The 23,884-nt window shown below is 49.9% G+C and overlaps 3 protein-coding genes across 14 annotated transcripts in view; all 3 read right to left on the reverse strand.

Annotated features, from left to right (window-relative positions):
• Window positions 1-158: 158 nt before the first annotated feature.
• Hcrt (hypocretin neuropeptide precursor) lies at window positions 159-1,394 on the reverse strand. Its single transcript, NM_013179.3, is given in 2 exon segments — window positions 159-620; window positions 1,280-1,394. Coding segments are annotated over 2 exon segments (393 nt in total). The 5' UTR covers window positions 1,301-1,394; the 3' UTR covers window positions 159-248.
• A 2,394-nt stretch (window positions 1,395-3,788) lies between these two features.
• Window positions 3,789-8,005, reverse strand: Ghdc (GH3 domain containing). The gene is given in 9 exon segments (NM_001191651.1): window positions 3,789-4,490; window positions 4,755-4,840; window positions 5,311-5,444; window positions 5,521-5,592; window positions 5,684-5,876; window positions 6,305-6,803; window positions 6,927-7,045; window positions 7,326-7,603; window positions 7,934-8,005. Coding segments are annotated over 8 exon segments (1,584 nt in total). The 5' UTR covers window positions 7,591-7,603; window positions 7,934-8,005; the 3' UTR covers window positions 3,789-4,274.
• Window positions 8,006-14,841: 6,836 nt separating this feature from the next.
• Stat5b (signal transducer and activator of transcription 5B) overlaps window positions 14,842-23,884 on the reverse strand; it is a 70,672-nt gene continuing 61,629 nt past the window's right edge. For 11 of the 12 annotated variants that reach the window (XM_087569923.1, XM_087569917.1, XM_087569920.1 and 8 more), the window contains 6 exons: window positions 22,608-22,702; window positions 22,308-22,438; window positions 21,180-21,350; window positions 18,165-18,216; window positions 17,806-17,910; window positions 14,842-17,316 (listed from right to left, as the gene is read on the reverse strand). In XM_087569923.1, coding sequence (XP_087426049.1) covers window positions 17,190-17,316; window positions 17,806-17,910; window positions 18,165-18,216; window positions 21,180-21,350; window positions 22,308-22,438; window positions 22,608-22,702 — 681 coding nt within the window. In that variant the 3' untranslated portion in view covers window positions 14,842-17,189. 12 annotated transcript variants of the gene reach the window in all.

Raw genomic sequence — 23,884 nt, forward strand, 5'->3', positions numbered from 1 at the left:
CCTCCCAAGCGTGCAACACACATCCATGGACGCTGGGAGGTTCCATGCTGGATTCTAAGTATTTAGGATGAGAAACACAAGCTCCTTCCAGGCCTTAGAGTCATCACAATTCTCAAGATCCTTTCCCGCCCCCTGGAGGCCTGAACTTGACACAAAGATTAGTCACACCAACAGAGAAACGTCTTTATTGCCTAGGGACTGGCGAGGAGAGGGGAAAGTTAGGACTAGGACAGGGATAGAAGACGGGTTCAGACTCTGGATCCGCCCCGGGGCGCTAAAGCGGTGGCGGTTGCAGTCGGACAGCGGCGACCAGGGCAGGGATATGGCTCTAGCTCTGCGCCTGCGCGGCGGCCCATGGTCAGGATGCCAGCTGCGTGGTTACCGTTGGCCTGAAGGAGGCGCTGCAGCCGTCCTTGGAGGCCTGGGGGTCCAGGTCGCCGCTTTCCCAGAGTGAGGATGCCCGCGGCGTGGTTGCCAGCTCCGTGCAACAGTTCGTAGAGACGGCAGGAACACGTCTTCTGGCGACAGCAGTCGGGCAGAGGCTGCGCGTCCACCCCAAGCGACAGCAGCGCCGGCGGCAGCAGTAGCAGCAGCAGCAGCGTCACGGCGGCCCAGGGAACCTAAAGGGACAGAGACAAGGTGCAAATGGATTTCACTCCACAGAGCCAGTTGGCTCTGAATTTCTCTTTGCCCGAGATCCTGCTTGGCTGTCACTTAGTTTCCTGCGGCTGGCTCCTTTGTCAACTCATATACTCTAGGAAAACCTCATAGGCTTCTCTGGGGTAGAAGTTTGTCCTGTGAAAACATATTTAAAGGCTTGCCCTTTCACCTGCAGGCAGGTGCGCCTGAGTCTGTCTGTGCCAGACTTACAAGCTCGACAGAAAAAAAGGGTTTATTCAGTTCAGTCCTTCCCTCTACACACAGTGGGCTTGTTCCTTTGCTGGGGAAACTGAACGTTGTGGCTTTAAACGAGTTTCTCACCCTCTTAGGACAGCCTTTCCTCAAGCAAACTAGGCATTAAATCATCCCTACTACCCAGGGCTGTTGAGTGGAAGATATAACTGACAAGCACAGAGAGCATCCAGAATGCAAGTTCTCATTAAACACGAACTTCTCCATAATGGCATGCCCAGTGTTAACCAAGGAGGCAGGTTGCCAAGAGCCCACCCAGACTCTTCCCTTAGTGCTATCCTAGAAAGCTCATAGGAGCCCAACCCTTAGCGAGCACTCTCATGGCCTAGGTCCTCTGGTGAGGTGCATCCCTGTTTCTAGATCTTACCTTTGTAGAAGGAAGGTTCATGGTGTCTGGAGCTCAGGGAGAGGTAATCCGGAGAGATGGTATCTTCGGTGCAGTGGTCCAAATACCCAAGGAGTCTGAGGCCGTCGTCTTCTGTGGCTTGTTTCCAGGGGCCAGGAGTTTATAGTGTTCTGAGGTGTGTGGGGCGGGGGGGAGACATGAGTACGTGTGTCTACTCTAAACCAGACAAAGGCATGTCCAAGATTAGCATCTTGCAGGGGAGCCGTTTCCAGGTTGGATCCAAAGAATGGCTGCCCTGTCCCTGGTCCCCAGCTTGTCTGTCTGCCTGTTCCTTGGAGATAGGGTGGTTTCCGAGTACTAATGAGGTTACCTTGCACCCAGGAATCTAACTTCACAAAAGAGGCCTTGTGAACACTTTTGGGACACTCAGTTGGAGACAATGGGGGAGGGGATGGTTGCTAATTAGGGGCTGAAGTAGCAGCCTGAGAACCACTGTCCGTGGTGAGTGTAGAGAGGGTACCTGTGTGGCATGCTCCCTCACCCCCACTAATTCTGGGGGTCCATCAGATTCCAGGGCCTTTTCCTTCATGGAAACAGCTCTTGACCTCTCCCGCCTCCCACAGCTCGCCTCTTCTTTTGTCCCTTTTACCAAATTCCTCCATGGACAGTCTTGGAGACTTACTATGGGCAACGGGTGAGAGGGCAGCCAAGCCTGGTCTTTAGGAGAGTAGATGACAAAGAGTAGACGTCTCCTGGGCCAGCAGAGACGACCGTCATCATCTTACTCTGCCATCTCCAGGATTGAATAGGGCGTGAGTGGTCAAGGACTCAAGCCACCTCCAGGCCAGGTTTGCCTTCAGGGTCCTGTTATGAAGCTCTTGGTGTAGATTAGTCCTGCATGGGTGCAGGGATAGCTGTGTGCCTAGGATGTGACACCATTTTCTTAAGTTTATTTTTAGATTTTTATGTGCGAGTGCTTTGCCTGTGAGTATGGCTCTATGTTGTGTGTGTGCCTGATGCCTGTGAATGCCAAAGGAGGGTTTTGGAACCTAAGGAACTGTAGTTATGGATCATTGTGAGCTACCGTGTGGGCACTGGGAACCAAGATTGGGTCCTCTGCAAAAAGGCAGTAAGCGCTCTTAATGGAGCCATCTTTCCTCCATGTCTCCTCCTTCAAGGAACACACAAACCTGGGTGGGGTGACTCCTAAGCCTAAGAATAGTTCAATGCAGGGGAGGAACTACTCAGGCACCAGCAAAGATTAGACAGGCACTTTCTTTTGGGTGGGGCAGGGTGGTCCCTCAAAGGCTTTGCCTGAAAAGTAGCTTCCATTAGGTAGGTAAGGGGACAGACTATGCCTGAGAAGGGACAATGTTGATGAGCGAAGGCTTAGATGATACAGTACTTAGTGCTTAGCTCCCAAGGGATGGGGTGTGGGCATCATAGTTTCTATGGAGCTAAAGGGAGAGTAAGCTAAAGGGCTGGAGAGATGGCCCAGTGGTTAAAAACATGGACTGCTCTTCCTGAGTTCTGTTCTCAGCAACCGTTTTACATGGTGGTTCACAACCATCTGCAATGGCTCTTTTCTGGTATGTCAGAAGAGAGCTACAGTGTACTCACGTCCATAAAATAAATAATTTTTTTTAAAAAAGGCTGATGCAGGACTGGCTAGGGAGGAGGGGAAACTGGAAGCTGGATACTGATCTAGATGGGAGGAGTTTAGGGTCTTGGCCTTGTGGCTTAGTTTCCTCACTGCTGTGGACACTGTCTCTTCAGGTAGCTCTAACGCTCCTTCCTGCTGTGACATTTTGTGTCTTGAAGGATAGCGATCCTCCTTTCCATCATGGAAGTGATCTGTGCAGACCAGGCCAGGAAGGAGCCCAGTACTGAGAAGCTGGCAACAGTTATTCACCTTCAAGCTGTGCTTGGCACGGGAGGGAAGAGGGTATCTGTCTGCTTGGTTGTGAAAACCATAGTGGGACTCCAGGGGCTCCTCTAGTCTCACAATCTTGGGACGAAGCTTAAGCCGGCGTGTAGAGTAAGTGAAGGCCCTGGAGCTCGGCATAGAGAGGGAATGGAGGGGCCTTGCTGGGGACCCCAGACAGCAGCTGAAGCAGTGCGCAGAGGACCCCACATGGCATTCCCAAAACAGGGTCCATTGTATGGGTAAGAGTTTTATTTGAAGGCCCAGAGGAATGGTTCAACAGTCAAGTACTTGATGTTTTCACAGAGGACCTGGGTTTGGTTCCCAGCAGACACATAGCAGCTCTCAACTGCCAGAAACTCCAGTTCCAGAGAATTTTTTTTTTTTTTTTTGGTTCTTTTTTTCGGAGCTGGGGACCGAACCCAGGGCCTTGCGCTTCCTAGGTAAGCGCTCTACCACTGAGCTAAATCCCCAGCCCCCAGAGAATTTAATATCCTCTTCTGGCCTCTGTCATTCACATACACATGGTGCACATACACACATGCAGGCGCATACACACACACACACACACACACACGCACATAAACATAACATAAACACATTAAATTTTAAAAAAATTTATTTGGGACTTGATCCAGGGAACAGAGTGATAGAGTGGGCAAGGGAGAGAGGATGGAGGGATGGGAGGAGAGCTGGTAGGAAGAGTATTAAACACTGGACGACTGTGGGCCATAGCCTCAGCCTTTCGGGAGGTTTTGCAAGACACAGCCTAGACCACGAGACAACGAGGCTGTGGTTTCTTCATCTGCTCCCGGAGCACTGCCTATACTTTCAGCCCTTGCTGTACCTTGGCCAAGCACATGAGAAGGGCTGCAACACAGAGAAGCCACCAGCAGCCTCAGGCAGGAGAGGCTGATGGGAGACCGTCGATGGGTTCAGCTGCATCCATCTTAAAACTGGCCAATGAGTCTAGGGCCTCCCTAAGGCCCGAAGGCTCTGATGGGCCAATATTATGTGACGTCTGGCCCAGGACTCAACATCCAGAGATATCCCAGAGGAAAGAGTGAGGCAGCAGGAGGGAAGCTGCCTTGGTTAGGGTATCACCCTCTTCTGCAGGAGCTGGGCCAGGTGCCTGAGCCTGAGGACCCGAGGCATTTCAGGACAGGAAGAGGAGGGGCAGGCTGCTAGTGCTTCCCGAAGTACTCTGAAGCTTCCTGGCCTCACCAGATGGACTTTGGCAGGACCCACGCTGCCCCAGAACCGCAAGGACTTGTACCGAGGGGAGGCTTCCTGAAGGCAGTGGTCAAGCTAAGGGCAGAACAGTGAGGCGAGGCCATGATGCGATGTGGTGGCAGTGTACCGGACATGCACGATCATATCCAGGGCCACGTGCACTTAGGATTTTGGTGTGGAAATGTGTGTTGTGGGGCCCATGCTCCCTTCTCAGATTCTCTGAAGGGGCTCCCCATCCCCAAGACCCACCCCGGTTCCCTTAACTCTCTCATCTCCACGGCAACTAGGGGCTTGTAGAACAAAAGAGATTTAGAATCAGACCCAGGTCTCATCATTTACCTTGTCTCGATTTTCCTCCGACAGATTCCTCAAGCCCCTCAGCTCCACAAACACTTCGTAGTGTGGGGCGGATCCCTCATAGGAGTCTGGGGATAAAGCCATTGGGATACAGGCTTCCTGAGGGAAAGGAGGCTGCGAGAGCCAGCAGCCTGCAGCCTCACTTCTTCCCTCTTCTTCTTTTTTTTTTTTCTTTTTTTCAGAGCTGGGGACCGAACCCAGGGCCTTGAGCTTGGTAGGCAAGCGCTCTACCACTGAGCTAAATCCCCAACCCCACTTCTTCCCTCTTCTAAGGTTCGCAGCAGGAAGAAATGATTCTTGGTGGGGAGCAGCAAATGGAGGGGAATCTAGAACCGACTCCTAAATATGAGACAGGTCAGGAAAGAAAAGGGGCGGAGACAGTAGGGATGGAAGTCAGATAAAGAGAGGGACTTTCTTTAGGAACAGTGGGGAAGGGTGAGGTTTATCTCCTTCCTAGATGTCTCTGGTCAAGGGTGAACATGGGTCGGGGGATAGCCAGACCCAAGACATGGAGGTAGGAACTGGAGGAGATGCTTACCCAGAATGTGGCTCTCCACACAGACATGGTCCAACAGCTTGGCCCCTGGCCACTGCCCCACTGCTTGGGCCAAAGCCACAGAGAATACATTCTCATCAGTAACTTCTCCTCGAACACTCAGGGTCTGTCCCAGCCTGAAGGAAGAAGGAAGAGGGAGTGGGCTCAAGGCACAGAGACAGCCCCTCATTGTCCCCAGGGGGGGTCACCTACCTGCAGGTGAACCTGACCACAGGACACTGATTGTAGGTGCCAATCACCTGTACCACGTCACCCAGGCGGCACCTAAGGAGTGGGTTGAGAGGAAGAGTGGGCTTTTGTCCCCTCCCAAAGCCAGGGTTCTTATCAGAGGTGAGAAGGGCCAGTAGAGGATCACCTGGTCAGGCTGGTGCTGTCAGTCAGGACCAACTCATACTTTTCCTCCCTTCGGACATCAGTAAGAAGGAGAGTGGAGGCTGCCTCCTCTTGGGTTCCTTCCTTGATTGGAAGCAGCTCAATAAAGGGGACTCCAGGGGACAGAAGATAGGATCCTTGGGGTTGCTCTGGCCACAGGTTTATGGCCATCACCCCTATAGAGAGCAAAACAATCTTCTTGTCAACCTCGTGGAGCATTCCTTTCTGCCACACAACAGCAGAAAGTAATACCTCACTCTGGACAACAGGGTCAGTTCCTTTAAGCATCTGGCCCTCCTGATGCAGTCTTTCTGGTCGCCCCCCCCCCCCTCGCCCTCGGTCCAGCCTGCTCTCTCCTGGTCAGGCAGTGGTTCTAGAAGGGATCAGGGCTGGAAGCAAATCCTGGTACCACGTGAGTCTGTGTGAGATGTTATTTCTCAGTGAACCCTGGCATGCTCAGCTGTTAGTCAGCGCTGGTAACTCGTACCATTCCAGGCACTGAGGAGAACTGAAGGTTAAGTGGACGTGGTTCAATGCATGGTAGCTAGCTGTGTGACGTCTCCCTCCCAGCCCCATCTGCATCCAATCCCCGCATCAAGCTGACCTCCAGAGGCAGCATAAGCAGGAGAGAAGAAGGCTAGCCCTTGGCACCACAGGACCCTAAGGGCAGCCACAGCTTCTGCCTGTCCTCCTGCGTCCAGAGTCACCACCACCTGCAGCTTTGGCCAGAGCCGGAGGGCCAATCCTCGGGGTCCCTGCTCTAGGGCCTCCTGCAGCTCAGCTGCTCGTCTGGGGAGCTTCCCTAGGCTCCCAGATGCTATGACCTCAGCCAGTTCTTCACCATCAGCCTCCAAGCCCACAAAGACATCCAGGAGCTCCACTGCAGTCCTTGCCTCAAGTACCCTCAGCCCCGGGGATATCAACGCCTCCAGCAGCAGGGTCCGGGCATCCTTGGCTCCAATGGGACTTACCCGGCCCAGGGCATGCCCGAGCCAGGGGACAGAATAGGGCCATGGGGATGTAGGGGTCACACAGGCAGTACTTCCTGGAGCCAGCACTTCTGGATAGGCCTTGTTTAAGGTCATTAGACCCAGCAGGGTGGCCTGGAGGGAGATAGGAGGGACTGTCATTCAGACTTTAGAACCAGACCCCAGCTACCACAGTGGGCCTCCTTTGTACATCCATTTGTGAGTGTCTGCTGTTGTGGGGTGGAGGTACCTATTTACCTGCAAAGAGGCATCTCCATGGTACTGGGGTAAGGTAGGGGGCAGGAGCTTCTCTTCACTTTCTTTCTGCTGGGTGTGGCTGGTTTTTGTCAGTGGAAGATTCCGGAAGGTGGTCATGTCTGTAGACAACCCCCGCCCCCCCAAAGAAACAAAACAAAAACAAACTCCTCAGGAAGTGAGAAGACTGTGGAGAGCCTTGAGAAAGGGTCTGGGAAGTGGGGTGAAGGCTAGGGCAGGGCCCAGCAAAGGAAAACCCATCTTAACAGGAGTTGGGTATGGGCCCCGGTAGGTCTCTGCGCTAGGCCACATCATATTGGTGGTATTTGGGTTCTAGAGTCTGGCTGTCTTGTGGGTCATCTCCTCTCATTGGGTCACCTCCCCCAGGTGCCAGAAACACACCTGTGTTCTCCCTGGGGAGACAGCAGGAACCCTGGGCTTCCTTCAGACACCCCATGAGGGCCTGCTGCTGGCTCTGGCTCACGTTCAGTGTGCTTTGTTCTAGTTTCCGCCGCTGCCAGGCGGCTGCCCAGCTCAGCACCACGCAAGCCACCCGGTGCTGGAGACTGATCAGCCAGCATGGTCTGGCACCCGGAGATCTCTGCTGGCAGAGCATGGCCAGCAGGGGCAGGAGCGGCAGCAGCAACAGCAGCCACAGCACAGGCATCTCCAAGTATCTCCTGGGAGAAGGATGGAACAGAATGGAGCTTGAGGGGGATAACCAAGTCTTCCCACACACTCCGCTGCACACAGAAAACAGAGGAAGGAAGACAGTGGGGGGAAGCCAGGGCCCCGCTGGTCAGGTGATATGGAAGAGAGACTCTCGAGACTCGGGCATCCTAGCTACTGAGCTGGAAGCACAGCTCCCACAGCTCCTCCCTCGGAAGCATGAGAGAGGGCTGGGCACGAAGTATAACATTTTTACCCACTCCCAAGTGACTTTGCTTCCTCTCCGGATCTTCCCTGCCCTGGTCCCCTTTCCCCTTAGAGCCCTGGGGACATATATGCACCTGTCACAGCCCACTTCTGCCTACTTTCAGCACCCCAGACCCCTCAGGGTCCCACAGTGCATCTGGTTTCTGTGTGCCGTAGTCCTGAAAGTTGAAGTGATGACTTTAAAAGGCAGGGCTTGGACAGGAAATCCGGCCTGATTGGGCGGACCTAGGAGCCGGGGGAGGAGTGTTCTTAAAGGAACAGATCACCTAAAGGGCTACAGGTTGAGTTGCTGGCTCAGGTTGGCAGATGAGGGAGTTAAGGCCAGGGTAGCATGATAGTCAAGAAAGTGTGTGTGGAAAGAGTGCTTGCTTTCCCATCCAGGAGCAGGCTCAGATTTGAGAACTACTAAAAACCACAGCTGTGGAGGTGTGGTTGTGCGCACCAGTTGTTCCAGCCCTAGGGGATGTGTCCGAAAGAGGGCAAGGTCACCCACAGCTACATAATATGTTCAAGGTCAGCCTGAGCTACACGTCTTAAACAAACAAGAGAACCCATTCTACAGAATGCATCTGGAATCCCTGCATTTGGGAGAGGCTTGGGAAGAGGAATGGCTCCACTAAAAGTTGGAGGCCAGCCTGGGCTACATAGCCAGGTGCTGCCTTACAGACCTTGTGGTGCATACTTTTAATCTCAACACTCGGAGGCAGAGATAGAAGGACCTCTATGTGTTTGAGGCCAGCCTGATCTACACAGTAAGTTCCAGGACAATCAGGGCTATACAGAGAGTCCCTGCATCAAATAAATAAAAGAATGAATAACGAAACAAACAGCTATTCAAAGTTGTCCCCTGTCTGTAAACCTCCACAAAGTTAGAGAAAATGACTTTCACCTAGGTGGTGACTTTAAATTCGAATGTAGTATGTGTCACAATCTGCTAAGAAACCTCCAAGACAGACAGATGGCGACCCACCCTCCTACACAGACAAGCCAATATAGTTATCCAATGGCCAGTCCTTAAGTAAGATGCCTTACAGAACTGTTTCTCCTATGTGGTTCCATCAAATTGTGACTGAATACATTGACTTCATCTCAAAACCCCAACCCAAACCAAATAAATTAATTAAAAAAAAGTCAAAGCACACTTGAAATATTTCTTTTACTTTTTGAAAATTTTTAATGGTTCTTTGTGATTTCACATCATTGCCCTACCCTGCCCTCCAGTCTCTTATTTTATTTTAACTGCATGGATATTTTACCTGCATGCGTGTCTGTGTGAGGGTCTTAGGTCCCCTGGAACTGGAGCTACAGTTTGTGAGCTGTTATGTGGTTGCTGGGAATTGAACATCGGAAGAACAGCCACTGTTCTTAACCACTGAACCATCTCTCCAGCCCTGAAATATTTCTTTTTATTTTATTTTTTTAAAGATTTATTTATTTATTGTATATATAAGTACACTGTCGCTGTCTTCAGGCTCACTGGGACAGGGCATCGGATCCCATTACATATGGTTGTGAACCACCATGTGGTTGCTGGAAATTGAACTCAGGACCTCTGGAAGAGCAGTCAGTGCTCTTAACCGCTGAGCATCTCTCCAGCCCAATATTTCTTTTTATTAAGTGTGTGTGTGTTTCCATGCGTGCAGTTGCGCGTAGAAACCAGAAGAAGGTTTAAAATCTGCTGGAGCTGGAGTCGCGTGGGTTCTGAGCCACCCAACAGGGATGAAAGAAGGCGTGGCCTTCTGGAATGGCAGCAGTAAGTGCTCTTGATTGTCGAGACAGCTCTCTAGCAACCCCCTAAAACAAAGGCCATGTATTTGTTTATTCATTTCTTTATGATTTGAAAAGCAGACTGCCTTGGGGTTTTATTGCTGTGAAGAGATACATCATGACCACAGCGACTCTCATAAAGCAAACTCTTGAATTGGGGCTGGCTTCCAGTGTACCATCATCATGGCCGAAAGCATGGTAACATGCAGGCAGATATGGTGCTGGAGAGGTAGCTGAGAGCCTTACATCCTGATTGACAGCCAGCAGGAAGAGAGAGCAACACTGGGCCTCATTTGAAACCTCAAAGCCCACACCCCCAGCGACACACTTCCTTCAACAAGGCCACACCTCCTGATAGGCCACTCCCCATGAGTCTATGGGGGCCATTTTCATCCACTACAGGCATGTTAAGAGTTTTGGACACCTGACCACTTTATACCCACCTTCAAATGAGCACAATAGCTACTTGTCTATCCTTGACCCGGAATTGGTCCTCTTCTATAACAGAAGGTCGATTTCTTCAACCCAGTATCATTCAAGAGGTACACACTTGGAGCTGTGAGGGAGGAAGGAAACACCCAGAGAGCAAGCCAGATAAACCCAATCAAACCTTGGTGATCAATATGATGACAGATGTCTTAGCTAGATCGTCCCCACATCAGCTTTTTCTTTTTAGTAACAGATTTATTAGATATAATCCACACACTACATGAGTCACCCATTGAGTGTGTGATTCAATGTGTTCAGGATCTCCACGGGTCCAGGCGACTAATGCCAAGTCAACTTTAGAGCATTGTCAGCATGCCCAACTCTGCATCTGCCAGGTGTGGTGGCGCATACCTTTGATCCCAGAACTCAGAAAGCAGAGGCAGGTGGATCTTGGTGAGTTCAAGCCAGCCTGGTCTACAAAGCCAGTTCCAGGATAACCAGGGCTACTTAGAACCTGTCTTAAAGAAACAACACAAAACCTGTGGGTATCAGTTCTTTTTTTTTTTTTTTCAGAGCTGGGGATCGAACACAGGGCCTTGCACTTCCTAGGTAAGCGCTCTACCACTGAGCTAAATCCCCAGCCCCCCGTGTGCTTCTTCAGAAAACATTTTTGTCAACTGACCCATCTCTCTGGCTTCTCAGTTTTTTGTTTGTTTGTTTTGTTGTTGTTTCTGAGACACATTTTCTCTGTTTAGCCCTGGCTGTCCTGGAACTCACTCCGTAGTCCCAGCTGGCTTTGAACTCAGAGAGCCACCTGCCTCTGCCTCCTGAGTGTTGGGCTAAAATACACGCCCAGTCACCCAGCTCCATTTCTATTTTTAATTGTGTTGATACTCAAATAGACTGTCTTATGCTAAGCTCTCTCTGGATTACAGAGATAAATCTGACTTTGTGGTGGTGCACAGTCCCTTTTATATGCTGATGTGTTTCTTTTTGTGTCTTTTTATATTTATATAACAGTTCCCTTTATATGTTGACGGATATAATCTGCTAGCCTGCATTCAGGATGTTTGTGTCCATATTCATGAGTCATGTTGGTCTTGTGATGTCTTGCTCTGGCTCCGGCATTTAGGACAATGCTGGTTCTATAGCATGATCTGGAAAGTGTCCATGCTTACACTTCCCTCAGCACACAATAAGCCCAGAAAGTTTGTAGGGGCTCGAGAGATGGCTCAGTGGTTAAGAGTGCTTGCTGCGTTTGTAGAGGATGCTGGCTCGGTTCCCCTTTGGTTCCGGGAGATCTGATGCCTTCTTCTGCCAGCACAGAGCTCATACAGTCCCCTTAAACACATGAACGCAAGACTCTCATAGACATAAAATTAAATATTTAAAAAACATGTTAATTATTGTGGTGTATGTATGTGTGTATGCATGATGTGTCCTCCAGCCTCTGGTGCCCAGAACCAAGCTTGGGTCTCCTGGTCCTGGAATGGAGAGACAGAAGAACAGCGAGACAGCCCCAAGCTAAAACATTGTGTACTTGAGAGCAGCTGCAAGGGAGTAACCATTTCCAACAGAGGTTACCATAGTTCATCCCGTGGTAGAAAAAAACACTACATTTTCCAGCAGGAAGCCAGAAGCTCAGACACGGATGGAGAAAAAGGTCAATCAGGAACTCAATTTGACTGTTTCAACTTCCCCACTTCATCTCTGCGGCTGTTTCTAAGCCTCCAGTTTGATGGTGTTCCCTCTGGTGGCTCTCCCAATCAGACTACTCTCCTCCTCTGTGCTAGATGTTATAAACTGGTGTGACATTTGCTATGTATCTGCAGCTTGCTATAAATGCCTTTCCTTTTTTTTTTTTTTTTTTTTTTTGGTTCTTTTTTTCGGAGCTGGGGACCGAACCCAGGGCCTTGCGCTTCCTAGGTAAGTGCTCTACCACTGAGCTAAATCCCCAGCCCCTACTTTTTGATCACTACGTACTTAATACATCTATTCGAAACCCCAAGTACGGCTATTGTAGCTAGATATTACGGAACACAGGGTGTCTACCTCAGAATGGCTTCAAACATAACACTTCTGATCTTCCTGCCTCCGCCTCCCAAATGCTGGCGTTAGAAGCCTCCACCACCACAGATGGTTATGCATTTCTGGGAATCAGACATGGAGCTGCGTGCATGCTAGGCAAGCACTCTGCCAACCAAGCTACATCCACAGCACACGACGAGCTCAACATTGTTCCCTCCACCTTTCATGCTGGCTGTGCTCCCCTGTCACCAAGCCATGCTCTCCCCCAGTCACTGAGCCATGCTCTCTTCCAATCACTGAGCCATGCTCTCCCCTGTCACCAAGCCATGCTGTTCCCCAGTCACTGAGCCATGCTCTCCCCTGTCACCAAGCCATGCTGTCCCCCAGTCACTGAGCCATGCTCTCCCCTGTCACCAAGCCATGCTGTCCCCCAGTCACTGAGCCATGCTCTCCCCTGTCACCAAGCCATGCTGTTCCCCAGTCACTGAGCCATGCTCCCTCCCAGTCACTGAGCCATGCTCTCCCCCAGTCACCAAGCCATGCTCTACCCAGTCACTGAGCCATGCTACCCACCCTGTCACCCCATGATAAGCTTCTGCCTCAGACAAAAAGTCTTTTGCTTTACCTCTTGTGCTAAGATTTGAACTCAAAAGTCCCCGACCACTGAGCCCTTAGAGACTCTTATTGCCTTTTTTTTTCTTTTGAGCCTCAAACTTGGGATAAGTCTAGCTAGAGTCCAATTATCTTTCAATGTTGTCTATTAGGTTTGTGACTATGCTTCAGACCTATGGCTGGGGGTTCCAGATGACACCAGCTTCTCTTGCTTAGAATGGTCTCACAGCTTCCTTGTGGCTTGTTCTGCCTCCTTCTAAGCCGTATTCAGTGGGGCTACTGTAGGAATTTTTCTTTTCTTACTAAACATTTATCTATCTATCTGTCTATCTGTCCATCCATCCATTCATCATCCATCCATCCATCCATTTTTGGGTACGAGTATTTGTCTACATGGGTGTTCCTGTATCAAATGTGTGCCTGGTGCCCATGGAGGCCGGAAGAGGGTACTGGATCCCCTGGAACTGGAGCTACAGATGGTTGGTTGTAAGCCGCCATGTGTGTGCTGGGGACTGAATCCAGGCCTTCTGCAAGAGCGGTAAGTGAGCTTGTGTGTGTTTGTGTTTTGGAGGCTGGGTTTCTCTGTGTAGCCCTGACTGTCCTCCTGAGACTAACTCGCTCTGCAGACCAGGTCTTTTTTTTTTTTTTCCGGAGCTGGGGACCGAACCCAGCTGAGCTAAATCCCCAACCCCCAGACCAGGTCTTGAATTCAGAGATCTGCCCGCTTCTGCCTTCTGAGTGCTAGATGTGGGACAAGACTGCCCAATTGCTGTAAGTGCTTTTAACTGCAGAGCCATCTCTCCAGCTCAACCAGTCCCTACACCTTTTTTGTTTGTTTGTTTGTTTGGTTTGGTTTGATTTTCTTTCAAGACAGGGTTTTACTGTGTAGCCCTTTGATGTCCTGGAACTGGATTTGAAGACCAAACTGGCCTTGGACTCACCACCTGCCTCTGCCTCCCGAGTGCTGGGATTAAAGATACGGGCCGCCTCCCCACCTCCAGATGTCCTTTTCTGAGATAAGGTTAAGGATGGCCTTGAACTTTGATCCTCCTGCTTCCACCTCCCAAGGGCTGGGATTATAGGCACATACCACCAAGCCTCGTTTATAGTAGGGGCGTGCTGGCTAACTTTATGTCAACTTGACACAAGCTAGAGCCATTGGAGAGAGCTTCAATTAAGAAAATTCCTCAGCCTGGAGAGATGGCTCAGCGGTTAAGAGCGCTAAATTAAATAAATAATATTTGAAAAGAAAAAAAGAAAATTCCTCAATAAGATTGAGCTATAAGCAGGCTTGTTGTACATTTTCTTAATTAGTGATTGATGGAGGAGAGCCTAGCCCATTGTGGGTGGGGAGACTGCTGGGCAGGGTGTGTAAGTAGCATTTTTATTTTTAAAGATTTATTTTACATATGTGAGTACACTGTCACTCTCTTCAGATACACCAGAAGAGGGAATCAGATCCCATTACAGATGGTTGTGAGCCACGTGGTTGCTGGGAATTGAACTCAAGACCTCTGAAAGAGCAGTAGGTGCTCTTAACCATGGGGCCATCTCTCCAGCCCCTTCCTAAACTTCTGTTTGTCCCAAGCTGGCTGGCACACTGGGCTGCTGCTGAGGACCTGTAGCTCTGGAGGCAGAGAAAGACGGGAGTTCAACCACAGCCTGAGACCTTGTCTCAAAAAGAAAAAGCGGGCTGGGCATTAGGGGACATAGCTAATTAGTAGAGTGCTTCCCTGGCATGCTGAGGCTACAGGTTTAAGTCCCAGCACTACAAAAAAAGAAAGGGAGAAAGGCCAGCTCAGACTCTCATGACCCCTCCTGCACGTTCTCTTGTATTTTATAATGACCTTGGGTGGTGGGAAGCATCACCAGTTTTCTGACATGGTGCCAGGCTCGGGGGAGGAACCTGAACACACTCAGGAAGAGCGTGAGGAGAATCTGAGAGGCTATCGGCCCAATCTCCCAGTCATTTCCCAGCAGGAAGGTAAGAGACGCCCCTGACTGCAATCAAAGCCCACGCCATGTCATCTCAGGCCACTGAGTCCCAACTAGTTCCCCTTCTTAGGATCATGCTGATGACTGAAAACACTTCCTGTTAAAGCCACCCTCCCTGGACACGTGACCGAAAGGAAACGGGACTCAATGCTGTCCTTCAGGAGACGCCTTTATTGTAACATAAAATACACAATTTTGTGACTGCCCCAGTTTATACACAATACTTTTTGGTGGCTATATACTAATCTGCCTCAACACTAAAATATGTATCTGAAATAAAACATTAAAAAGAAAAATTATAAAAGAATATTTTCGTTGTAGGAGATAGCCACTTCAAATCTCCTTCCACCTCTACAAAGCCCCCCACTCGCCACACCCCAAAGCTAAGACTTTCTTGACTCACGGGTGGGTCTGTGAGCAGGCAAGAGGCAGGTGAAGACCTGCCCTCACCTCGTCTTTTTGTGCAGGAGTGGGGCAGAGAGAGACCAGCATGCGGATAGGGAACACACTTTCCAGTTAAAAACCTCTCCCAGGTCCAGGCACAGCCTCAGTAAATCCAGGTAACTTAACAACTTTGTGGGAACCTCACATTTTGGCACCCTCTTCTTCAAACCAACTTGAAAGGTGCCAGGCTGCTCTACTCGCCCCATGCCCTGCGGCCACGTCCACCATAAATCTATAGAGTCCACACCCTTGTGAGGGTTACTGAGACAAGCAGCCACAGGACAGGTAGAGGAGAGTCCCTTAAGCCTGGACTTCTCTAGCAGTTCTGGCTTTCTTCTGAGGGGGAAGGGAGGGGGTTCACACCTCCTCCATCCCGCCAGCACCTGAGGCAGAGGAGCTACCGCCAGGCATAGAAAAAAAAAAAAAATCAGTGTACAAAACCAAGCCAAGGCAAACAGCAGCTTTTAAAAACTCATCTCCCAATAAATAATTTACTACACAGGAGTATTTTCCTTTAACAGTAAAACACTGATAAATTCAGAAGTTTTTTTTTTTGTAAAAAAAATATGTTTATTTACTTGCATGTATAAAAATAAGGTTTTGGGGCTCCTCTCCTGGGCGTGCCTCTGCCCTGGTTTGGGAAGAGGAAGCCAAGGAGGGCTTTGCAAGCCTGAGTGGTAACCGCTCTCTGCTTGCCCCTCTCCCTGACGCCCACTGCAGCCCCTTCCTTCCTTCTGGAGACACTACGGGAGGAGACTGTGGAACAAAATCACACTGAGGCTTTCGCTGTGCTTCTACAGTTTTCCAAGCTTCCTAGCAAACCTGCTGACTGCATTTCCCCAAACCCCAACGGCACCCAGCACTCCAGGACCGCACAGTGCTGGCTGCTTGGCAGGCTGTCCCTGGGTCTGGGCCCCTTCCCACCGCCTAATCCTCAGGATACTATGTGACACTGAAGGGAGATGAAGTGATTTGGGTACAGAGGACCCAGGACCTGATACAGGAAGAGAGAAATTTGATGTCAAATTCGGGTGCGAATGGGAAAAACATTAAAAAAAAAAAAAAAGAAAGAAAGAAAGAAAAAAAAGACCTGGTTTAGAAACAAAAACACCACCAGACGTTTGCAGAAAGCCATTATCAACAAGCTTGGAGAGAAAAAAGCCTTGGACAACGCAGGCACCGCCTGGTCACAGTACAGAGTGGGGGAGGGTGGCACGGACAGGCCATGCCCAGCGTCTGGAGCCAGGACTGGGTACACCACACCATGCTAGCAGAGCACAGAGCATCCATCACCCGTACCTGTACGCTGAGAGGTGGGTGGCCCTCCTTCCTCTCCACTATTTTGTTAAACATGTCCACTCGAGTACGCACACGTAAGCTGAGCGGCAGTTCTAGAAACAGGGATTGAGTGAGCAGAGGGAGAAAGGAACCAGTGATAAGATGGGGAAGTGGTGGAAACGGTCACTCCCCATCCAAAGACCTGTGACCACCCTTGCCCCAACACCCCTGACTCATCTCCCCTTTCAGTCCCTCACATAACAGGGACGGGGGACACGTGAGGCACTGGCTTTCATCTACAGACAGTCATCTACGGAGACAATGACAGCTCGCTTGGACTATGGACTAACTGGCACAGGGATGGAGGCTCCCCAGAGAGGGGGTGCTTTTTCCTCTCTTTGTCCTTTTCTTACTTGGACAGTCGCACGTCAAGGGTCAGCCACCCTTAAGACACATGGCCAAGTTACAGGGTTCAGGGAGCTGACTGCTTTTTTTTTGCACATGGGAAAAACAAGCACGGGGAGGCCCCTGCCCTGGTGTGGCGGCTTAGACTGGACAGCAGGGGGTGGGAAAAAACACAACGTGCAAACTCACACACTCACACTCACGCACACTCCCTTCACTAGTGCCACTATGCACAGAGACACTAAAGTCACGACTAGTATTAACACTTCACATTACGAATATTGTTTCCAAAGAGAAGCGATTCATGGAATTAAAACATCCACAGGAAGGGTCCTCCAGGAGGACAGTGAAGCTGCAGGCGGTGAGGTCTGGTCATGACTGCGCGTGAGGGATCCACTGACTGTCCATGGGCCGGCCTAAGAGCTCTTCCACACGCCGTGCCACGTCCATCGTGTCTTCCAGATCGAAATCCCCATCGGTATCGAGGACAGAGTCGGGACTTCAGAGGGAAAGACAAACGGGGGCGGGTTGGGGTGGGGGAGGGAGTCAAAGGTTATCAGAGGTCATCTGAAACCCCACAACCCATCAGGTGAGAGAGCTGGTTGGGTTGTCCCTTCAACTTAGGTCCTCACTAGAAAGAAGATCTCCTGAGAGAAATCAGAGGCCTAGGCTGGCTAGGTCCTCAGGCTGTGCAATCAATCCAGCCTAGCCGCCCTCTTCCAGACTCCACCCAGTCCTTACGCACAAAGGGTGGCAAATCTCCATTTTTCAGAGGAGACAAGCAGATGCCAATTTGCTCATGGCCACTGATGCTTTAAATATCTGGTGGAATCTCCCTCTCTGGAAGGCCAGTGCCTGGGCCTAGGCCAGGTGAGGTAAGATCCGGAGAACCTTCAGGTTCCTTTGCCCTGACTCTAGGCCTTAGGAAGTCTGGCCTGAGGCCAAGGGCCCAGTTGCTCCCCATTTATGCCCCAAGAGCATGACCTACTTCTGTGGGTACATGTTATAGTGAGCCTGAGGGCACACCACTGGGGAAGGAGCCTGGTCCATGTAGGTGGCGCCGCTCCCTGCATCTGCAGAAGCATTGACAAACCTGTAGAAGGAAGCAGAACACGATTTCAGCCCCAGGGACTGGAGGAGGGGTTAGGGGACATCTTCATGTCTTTTTCAGGACGTAGGAGGTTAGACCACAGCATGACTGAAATTCAGTTAGATCTCAAAGGTTAAGCTAGGTTTACTAGGGTATTAGGGATGCTGGACTCAGCAGCAGAGAGTGCTGGGTGCTGAGGGGAAGAACACAAAGTAGAAAGAGAGGCACCAGAACAGAGCTGGGCCTTGGACACTTACTCGGGGACCACTTGCTTGATCTGCGGCTTCACGTATCCGTCAGCTGCTTTCGCTGCCAGGGAGAGGTACAGTGAAAACCAGGGACCTCAGAGACACCTCCCTCAAGAACCCGTCTTTTCTAGGGTTAAGACACAGCCACTTGATCTCAACTCAGAACACGGCAGAGCTGGTAACATTTCTGTCTGCCGGGAGGCTGGCTGGCGATGTGTAGAACTAAAACTGCAAATCTGGCCCCTTCCAGGTCAGTTGGCATGATTTAGAAAGTTCCACACAGAGAAGACAGACACTTTCATGCACATGTAGTCAACAGCTAGTGGTGTATATTTGTGAAAAAAATTTTTTTCTTTTGAAACAGGATCTCACTATGTAGGCCAGGCTGCCTTCAACCTCACAGAGATCTGCCTGCCTCTACCTCTATGACTTCATGACTATTCCTGACTCTTTGTCTGGTATTGGGGACTGAACCGAGGGCATGGTATATACTGGGCAAAAGCTACTAAGTGGAAATCCCCACCCCCACCTCCCACCTTTTTTCACTTTGCGTTTGGAGACAGTGTCTTGCTAAGTTGCACATGCTGGTTTTGAACTCACTCTCTCCTGCGGCAGGCGTTGTACTTTGGAACTTCCTGCCTCAGCCTCTCAAGCTGACAAGACAGCTCAGTGGGTAAAGATACTTGTTAGGAAGCTTGGTAACACAAGCCCGATCCCCAGGACCCACACAGTGCAAGAAGACTGCTGACTCCCAATGGTTATCCTCCTACTTCCTCATGCACACCATGGTATATGTGTGCATTACACACACACACACACACACACACACACACACACACACACTAAAAGCAGATAGACTGGGGTTCTATGGAAATCACAAGTCATTGTACTTGAAAAAATAAAACTTACATGACACAGAGATAAGATTTTCTGTATAGATAAATCAAGGAGTAACATTCTTCTTGAGTATGTGTCTACACATGTTCACGTGTGTGCATATGTATGTGTGTGTGTGTACACGCATGTATGTGCCCAGACATGTGGAGGAACACATATACTAGTATTACAAATGCCACATTGCCTGGCCTTTTTAAAAGTGTAGGCCCTAGGTGTTAAACTCACAGCAAGTACCCTATTGACTGAACAACCTCCTCACCCTCAGATTAGCGTATTTTCTATATAAAGATATAACTTCAGGGCTGGAGAGATGGCTCAGCGGTTAAGAGCACTGACTGCTCTTCCAGAGGTCCTGAGTTCAATTCCCAGCAACCACACGGTGGCTCACAACCATCTGTAATGGTATCTGATGCCCTCTTCTGGTGTGTCTGATGACAGCTAATATATATATATATATATATATATATATATATATATATATATATATATATATATATATACATACATACATACATACACATATATATTAAAAAAAAACCAAGGAAGAAATACAGAAAAAATTACAAATGGCCAGCGCTGGCCAATGGTGGATGAAGGATCTAGGTTCAGGATCTAAACCAAGCAGAAATCCTGGCTGGGCCCCTTCTCAGCCATGTGATCTCTTTGGCAAAGTATTTTATTTCCCTATGCCTCAGTTTCCTTTTATATAAAAGAGGAGTTACAGTCATACTGTAAGCCAGCTCCCAATTAAATATTTTCCTTTGTCAGAGCTGCCTTGCTCATGGTGTCTCTCCGCAGTGATAGGACAGTGACTAAGACGGATACTCTAGGAAACAAAGAGACAGCGAGCAAACACTCGCCGCTGCTCCGATGCTAATCATTCTGGAGTCATTAATCATCATATGCCAGGGTTGCCTAGAATCAGAGAAACACACACAAGACCCAAAAAGTGCCATTTTTATGCCAAGCAGACTGGCAGACATGAATGGAGGCTATCCTGTGGTTGGCAAACAGACAGAGAAGCAGATGTCCAACAGAATGTGAGAAAATGTGAAATCAGATCTTTGAATACAGTTTTGGGAAGATTCATCGAAAAGCTTAAAGCATATGCCCGTTGACCTCATTCTGCTTAGGGATTTATCCTAAGGAAGAGATGAACGAGATACTTGTACCAGGCTAGCTCTATATCAGTCGTAAGTGAAAATGAAATAAATTAAATCAGATGAATCTCAGTGGCCTAACCCTGAAATGGGAGAGCCACTAGATGATGGAATGCTGTCACGGTACGGCATGAATGCATCACGGCTCTGTGCGTGCGTGCGTGTGCGTAAAATCAGGGCACTTAGGATTACCCATGCTCTGGCCTTTCATCCCGGCCTCCATTACTGAGGTGCCCTGGCCCTCAGTTTTCATCACCAGCTTCCTGCTTGGCTGGAAGCAGCCTCAAGGCTCTGGGGAGCTTTTCAGACACCTTGGCTGAACTTACTCTCTCAGCCTACGATGCCTGCTCTCTAGGTCTTTGCAAAGCCAGTTTCCTTACTTTGTTCAAGTCTATTCACATGTCACTTCCTCAGAAACCTCCCCTGACCCCTCTAGAGAGATGGTGCCCCCATCCCAGACACGCCTCCACCCTTCACTTTTACTTTATTGCTCTTAAGGGAGTCCCCCGCTAAGTAAACAGGACTGTCCCCCCACTCGCTGTTTTCTCTCTCTGCCCAGACTGAAGCCTCCCAAGTACCCGGGGAGAGAATAGACCATAGGTCTATAGAACGTTGTAGAATGCCACAGAGCTGTCTACAGAAGCCAGACTCTGGATGTGTGTGAAGTCTTTCTTTCTTATGAATTTGTGTATCTACTAAAAAAATGTACGATACTATGGAGTATTTTGACCAGGAATGGTGCTGTGCAATTTTCATCTCAGCGTCCAGGAGGCAGAGGCCTTTTCTTTGATAGACACTGTCCTGGGTATTGCCTGAAGTCCAGTGGGGTGCTGGTGGGTTTTTTGCAGGAAACAGATCTGCATATACATGTGTACGCTCGTGCACCCCCCACACCCCGCCACTAGCAAAAACCCAAACAAAACCAAAACTGAAATCAGTACAAAACCCACTGCAGACGGACGCTCACCGGTGGCGGGCTCACACGGGACTGGTGTGTAGTACTTAGAATATACTTCATCCTTTGGCCGATCAGGAAACACGTATATGAGGTAATTCAGGTCCCCCAGGCGGTCAGCGAGGGACCGGATAGAGAAGTCTCTTGTGGTAAAAGGCATCAGATTCCAAAACATTCTCTCCTCTAGATCAATAAACAGAACAATCACATTCTAACTATGGTTTCCAAATGTGAGGCTTTAAAGTCCACACACTGAAAATTTAAGCCCTTATGGTAAAGTCATGCCACCAGAAATATTCATCCCCGAATCGCCTCGGGATGTAGACAGGGACCTCTTGGAGGTCTTGGTACATAAGCAGATGCGTGCATCACTTCCCTAGAGATCCAGCGACCTCAGTGAGCTCAAGTTCAAGCAAGAGTCTTCCCCTGTGCGAAAGCAACAGCACTGGAGCTAGAGAGATGGCTCGGCAGCTAAGAGCACTCGTTCTTGCAGCGGACTGGGGTTCAATTCCCAGCACACACAGGATGGTTCGCCACCATCCAGAACTCCAGTTCCGGGGCACTGCATACACAGACCGGCACGCAGGCAAACCACCCACATACAGAATAATAAAATAAAAGAAGGGAGAGAAAAGAAGTGGCCCCCAGGGACCCCGATCTCACTTTCTACGAAGCACCCCCACACCAGAGAAAGTCTAAACACTAGTCCGGGCCGGTAAAACACAAAACACACAAGCTAGCACGCTACGCCACTTCACCGTGAGAGCCAGACTAAGGGGGGGCACGGACATTCTTAGGTAGCGGTGCCCAGCAGCAACACCTGACATTAATTAGAGCATCGTGGAGCCACAGAGGGATGGAAACGAGCTCCAGGCTGAGTAACAATAAGGCAAACGTTTCAAAAGGGAAGTTGCTGCGACGCTGCCCGACGCCCATTCTGGGGCTACAATTCAGCATTTCCCATAATAAGATTGCTCACAGGCTGCCTTACGAGCAGCTGTGTCACGGCGATGCTAGTGATTCCTGTAATTAGGTCTGTCCCCAACAATGTATTCTCAGTAAGATGTGTTAGAATCATCTCGTGACAAAGCAGCTGACTTGGGACACAAGGCCGTGTCTCAAAAGGGGCGAGGCACTCACGGGAGTCAAACTTCCAAGCAATGGTGATGCCCCCGATTTCCGAGTCGCTGAAGCGCAGCAGGAAGGTCCCATCTGGCTTGTTGATGAGCAGGTCGTGGGCCTGCTGCTTGTTCACGAAACCCAAGATGGCCCTGGATTAGAGTCGGAAGCAGAGGGTGACAATGTCACAGAGGAAAACCCATGTACTCTAGTACTGACTTATTAGATGACTGCAGCCCCAGCTAACTGGGGAGGCTGAGGCAGGAGGATCGCTCGAGCTCAAGACCAGCCTTGGCAGCATGTAATAAGGCTGATTCTTACCCATCGTTCCAGTGAGGCTTGAGATGTTTCTTTAACACCTCCATCACACCGTCAAACCACTGCCAGAAAGTGTAATTCCGTCCTGGCAGATTCTCCTGGTTGGGGGACATAACAGAGAACAGGAAGAGAGCCTCAGTGGCCATTAGAATACCAGCTGCATGTGACAGAGGTACTTCAGAGCCTGCTGTTACGAGACAGTCGTACGGGGCTCTGTACAGACACCCTCCACGTGCAGCCTGCTAAGGGATTGGCTTGTTCGGAATTAACTTTAAATCTAGACGTCACCCAGGAGGCACACAAGGCTCGGTGGCCTTGGTATACGTGAGCCCACCCCCTGCCACATAGAGCAAGATGGCAAAGAGGGGAACAGGAATCTCGGGGACAAGGACCAGATGCTGGAAGGCTAAGACTGAACTCTAAGGACCGTCTGCCAGGATTGTAAGACTGAATTCTGGGGACCCGGCAACCTGAAGAATAAAACCGAACTTTGAATTGAGTTTTTGCCCTTTGCAGTTTCTCCATAAAAAAATGCACGAGGGAAGGCAGATTTGGCTCCAGCTCTTCTGAATAAAGTGAAAAGCTCCAAACCCTGGCTTGTGCTTTGCGAGATGGGCAGCCTAGGCTACCTACAGACACTTTAGATGTAAAGGAAACATCTCCTCTGTCAGCATGCAAACACGCCCGTGTGACTATTACCAAGTGGCCTTACAGCCTCAGAGACAGAGCATGGAAGAAAAGGGAAAGGAGAGGGATAAAAGACACAGAGCTGGTACCCCCCAGGGGATCCTGCTAGACTCGCCTCTGGCTACTTCTGTGGTGTGTGACAGCAGCACCAGTGTCCTCTGGGAGACACTGAGAATCGCCCATTTTTTCCAGGCTCACCCTGGACCCGGTACCAATCAGAGCCTACACTTTAACAAGACGCAGGGTGGGTTCATAGGTCTGACCTGAATTAGATCACACTAAACCACAGACAGGCTGACATCATGCACATTCCTAGTAATTATCAGGCAAGTACAGTAACCAGGTTCTGTGGGAGGCGGGGGCTTTACCACAATGTTTGCCACAATGCGGACCGCTGAGGCCTGTTTTCCTGACCTCCTCGGACTACCACCAGTTGGACCCAGAACCGTTCAGATGACTCAGAAGCCACAGAGCTCTCTGAATTAAGGGCATCTGAAACTCTGGAGGTACGGGCAGAGCAGGGAGAAGTTTAACTGAAAATCAAAGCTATGACTCGATCATAGATCAAACACAGATTTGTTTGATGCCAGGAG

The sequence above is a fragment of the Rattus norvegicus genome, chromosome 10 (assembly GCF_021556685.1).
Source record: "Rattus norvegicus strain SHRSP/BbbUtx chromosome 10, alternate assembly SHRSP_T2T, whole genome shotgun sequence".
NCBI classification, from domain to species: domain Eukaryota; kingdom Metazoa; phylum Chordata; class Mammalia; order Rodentia; family Muridae; genus Rattus; species Rattus norvegicus.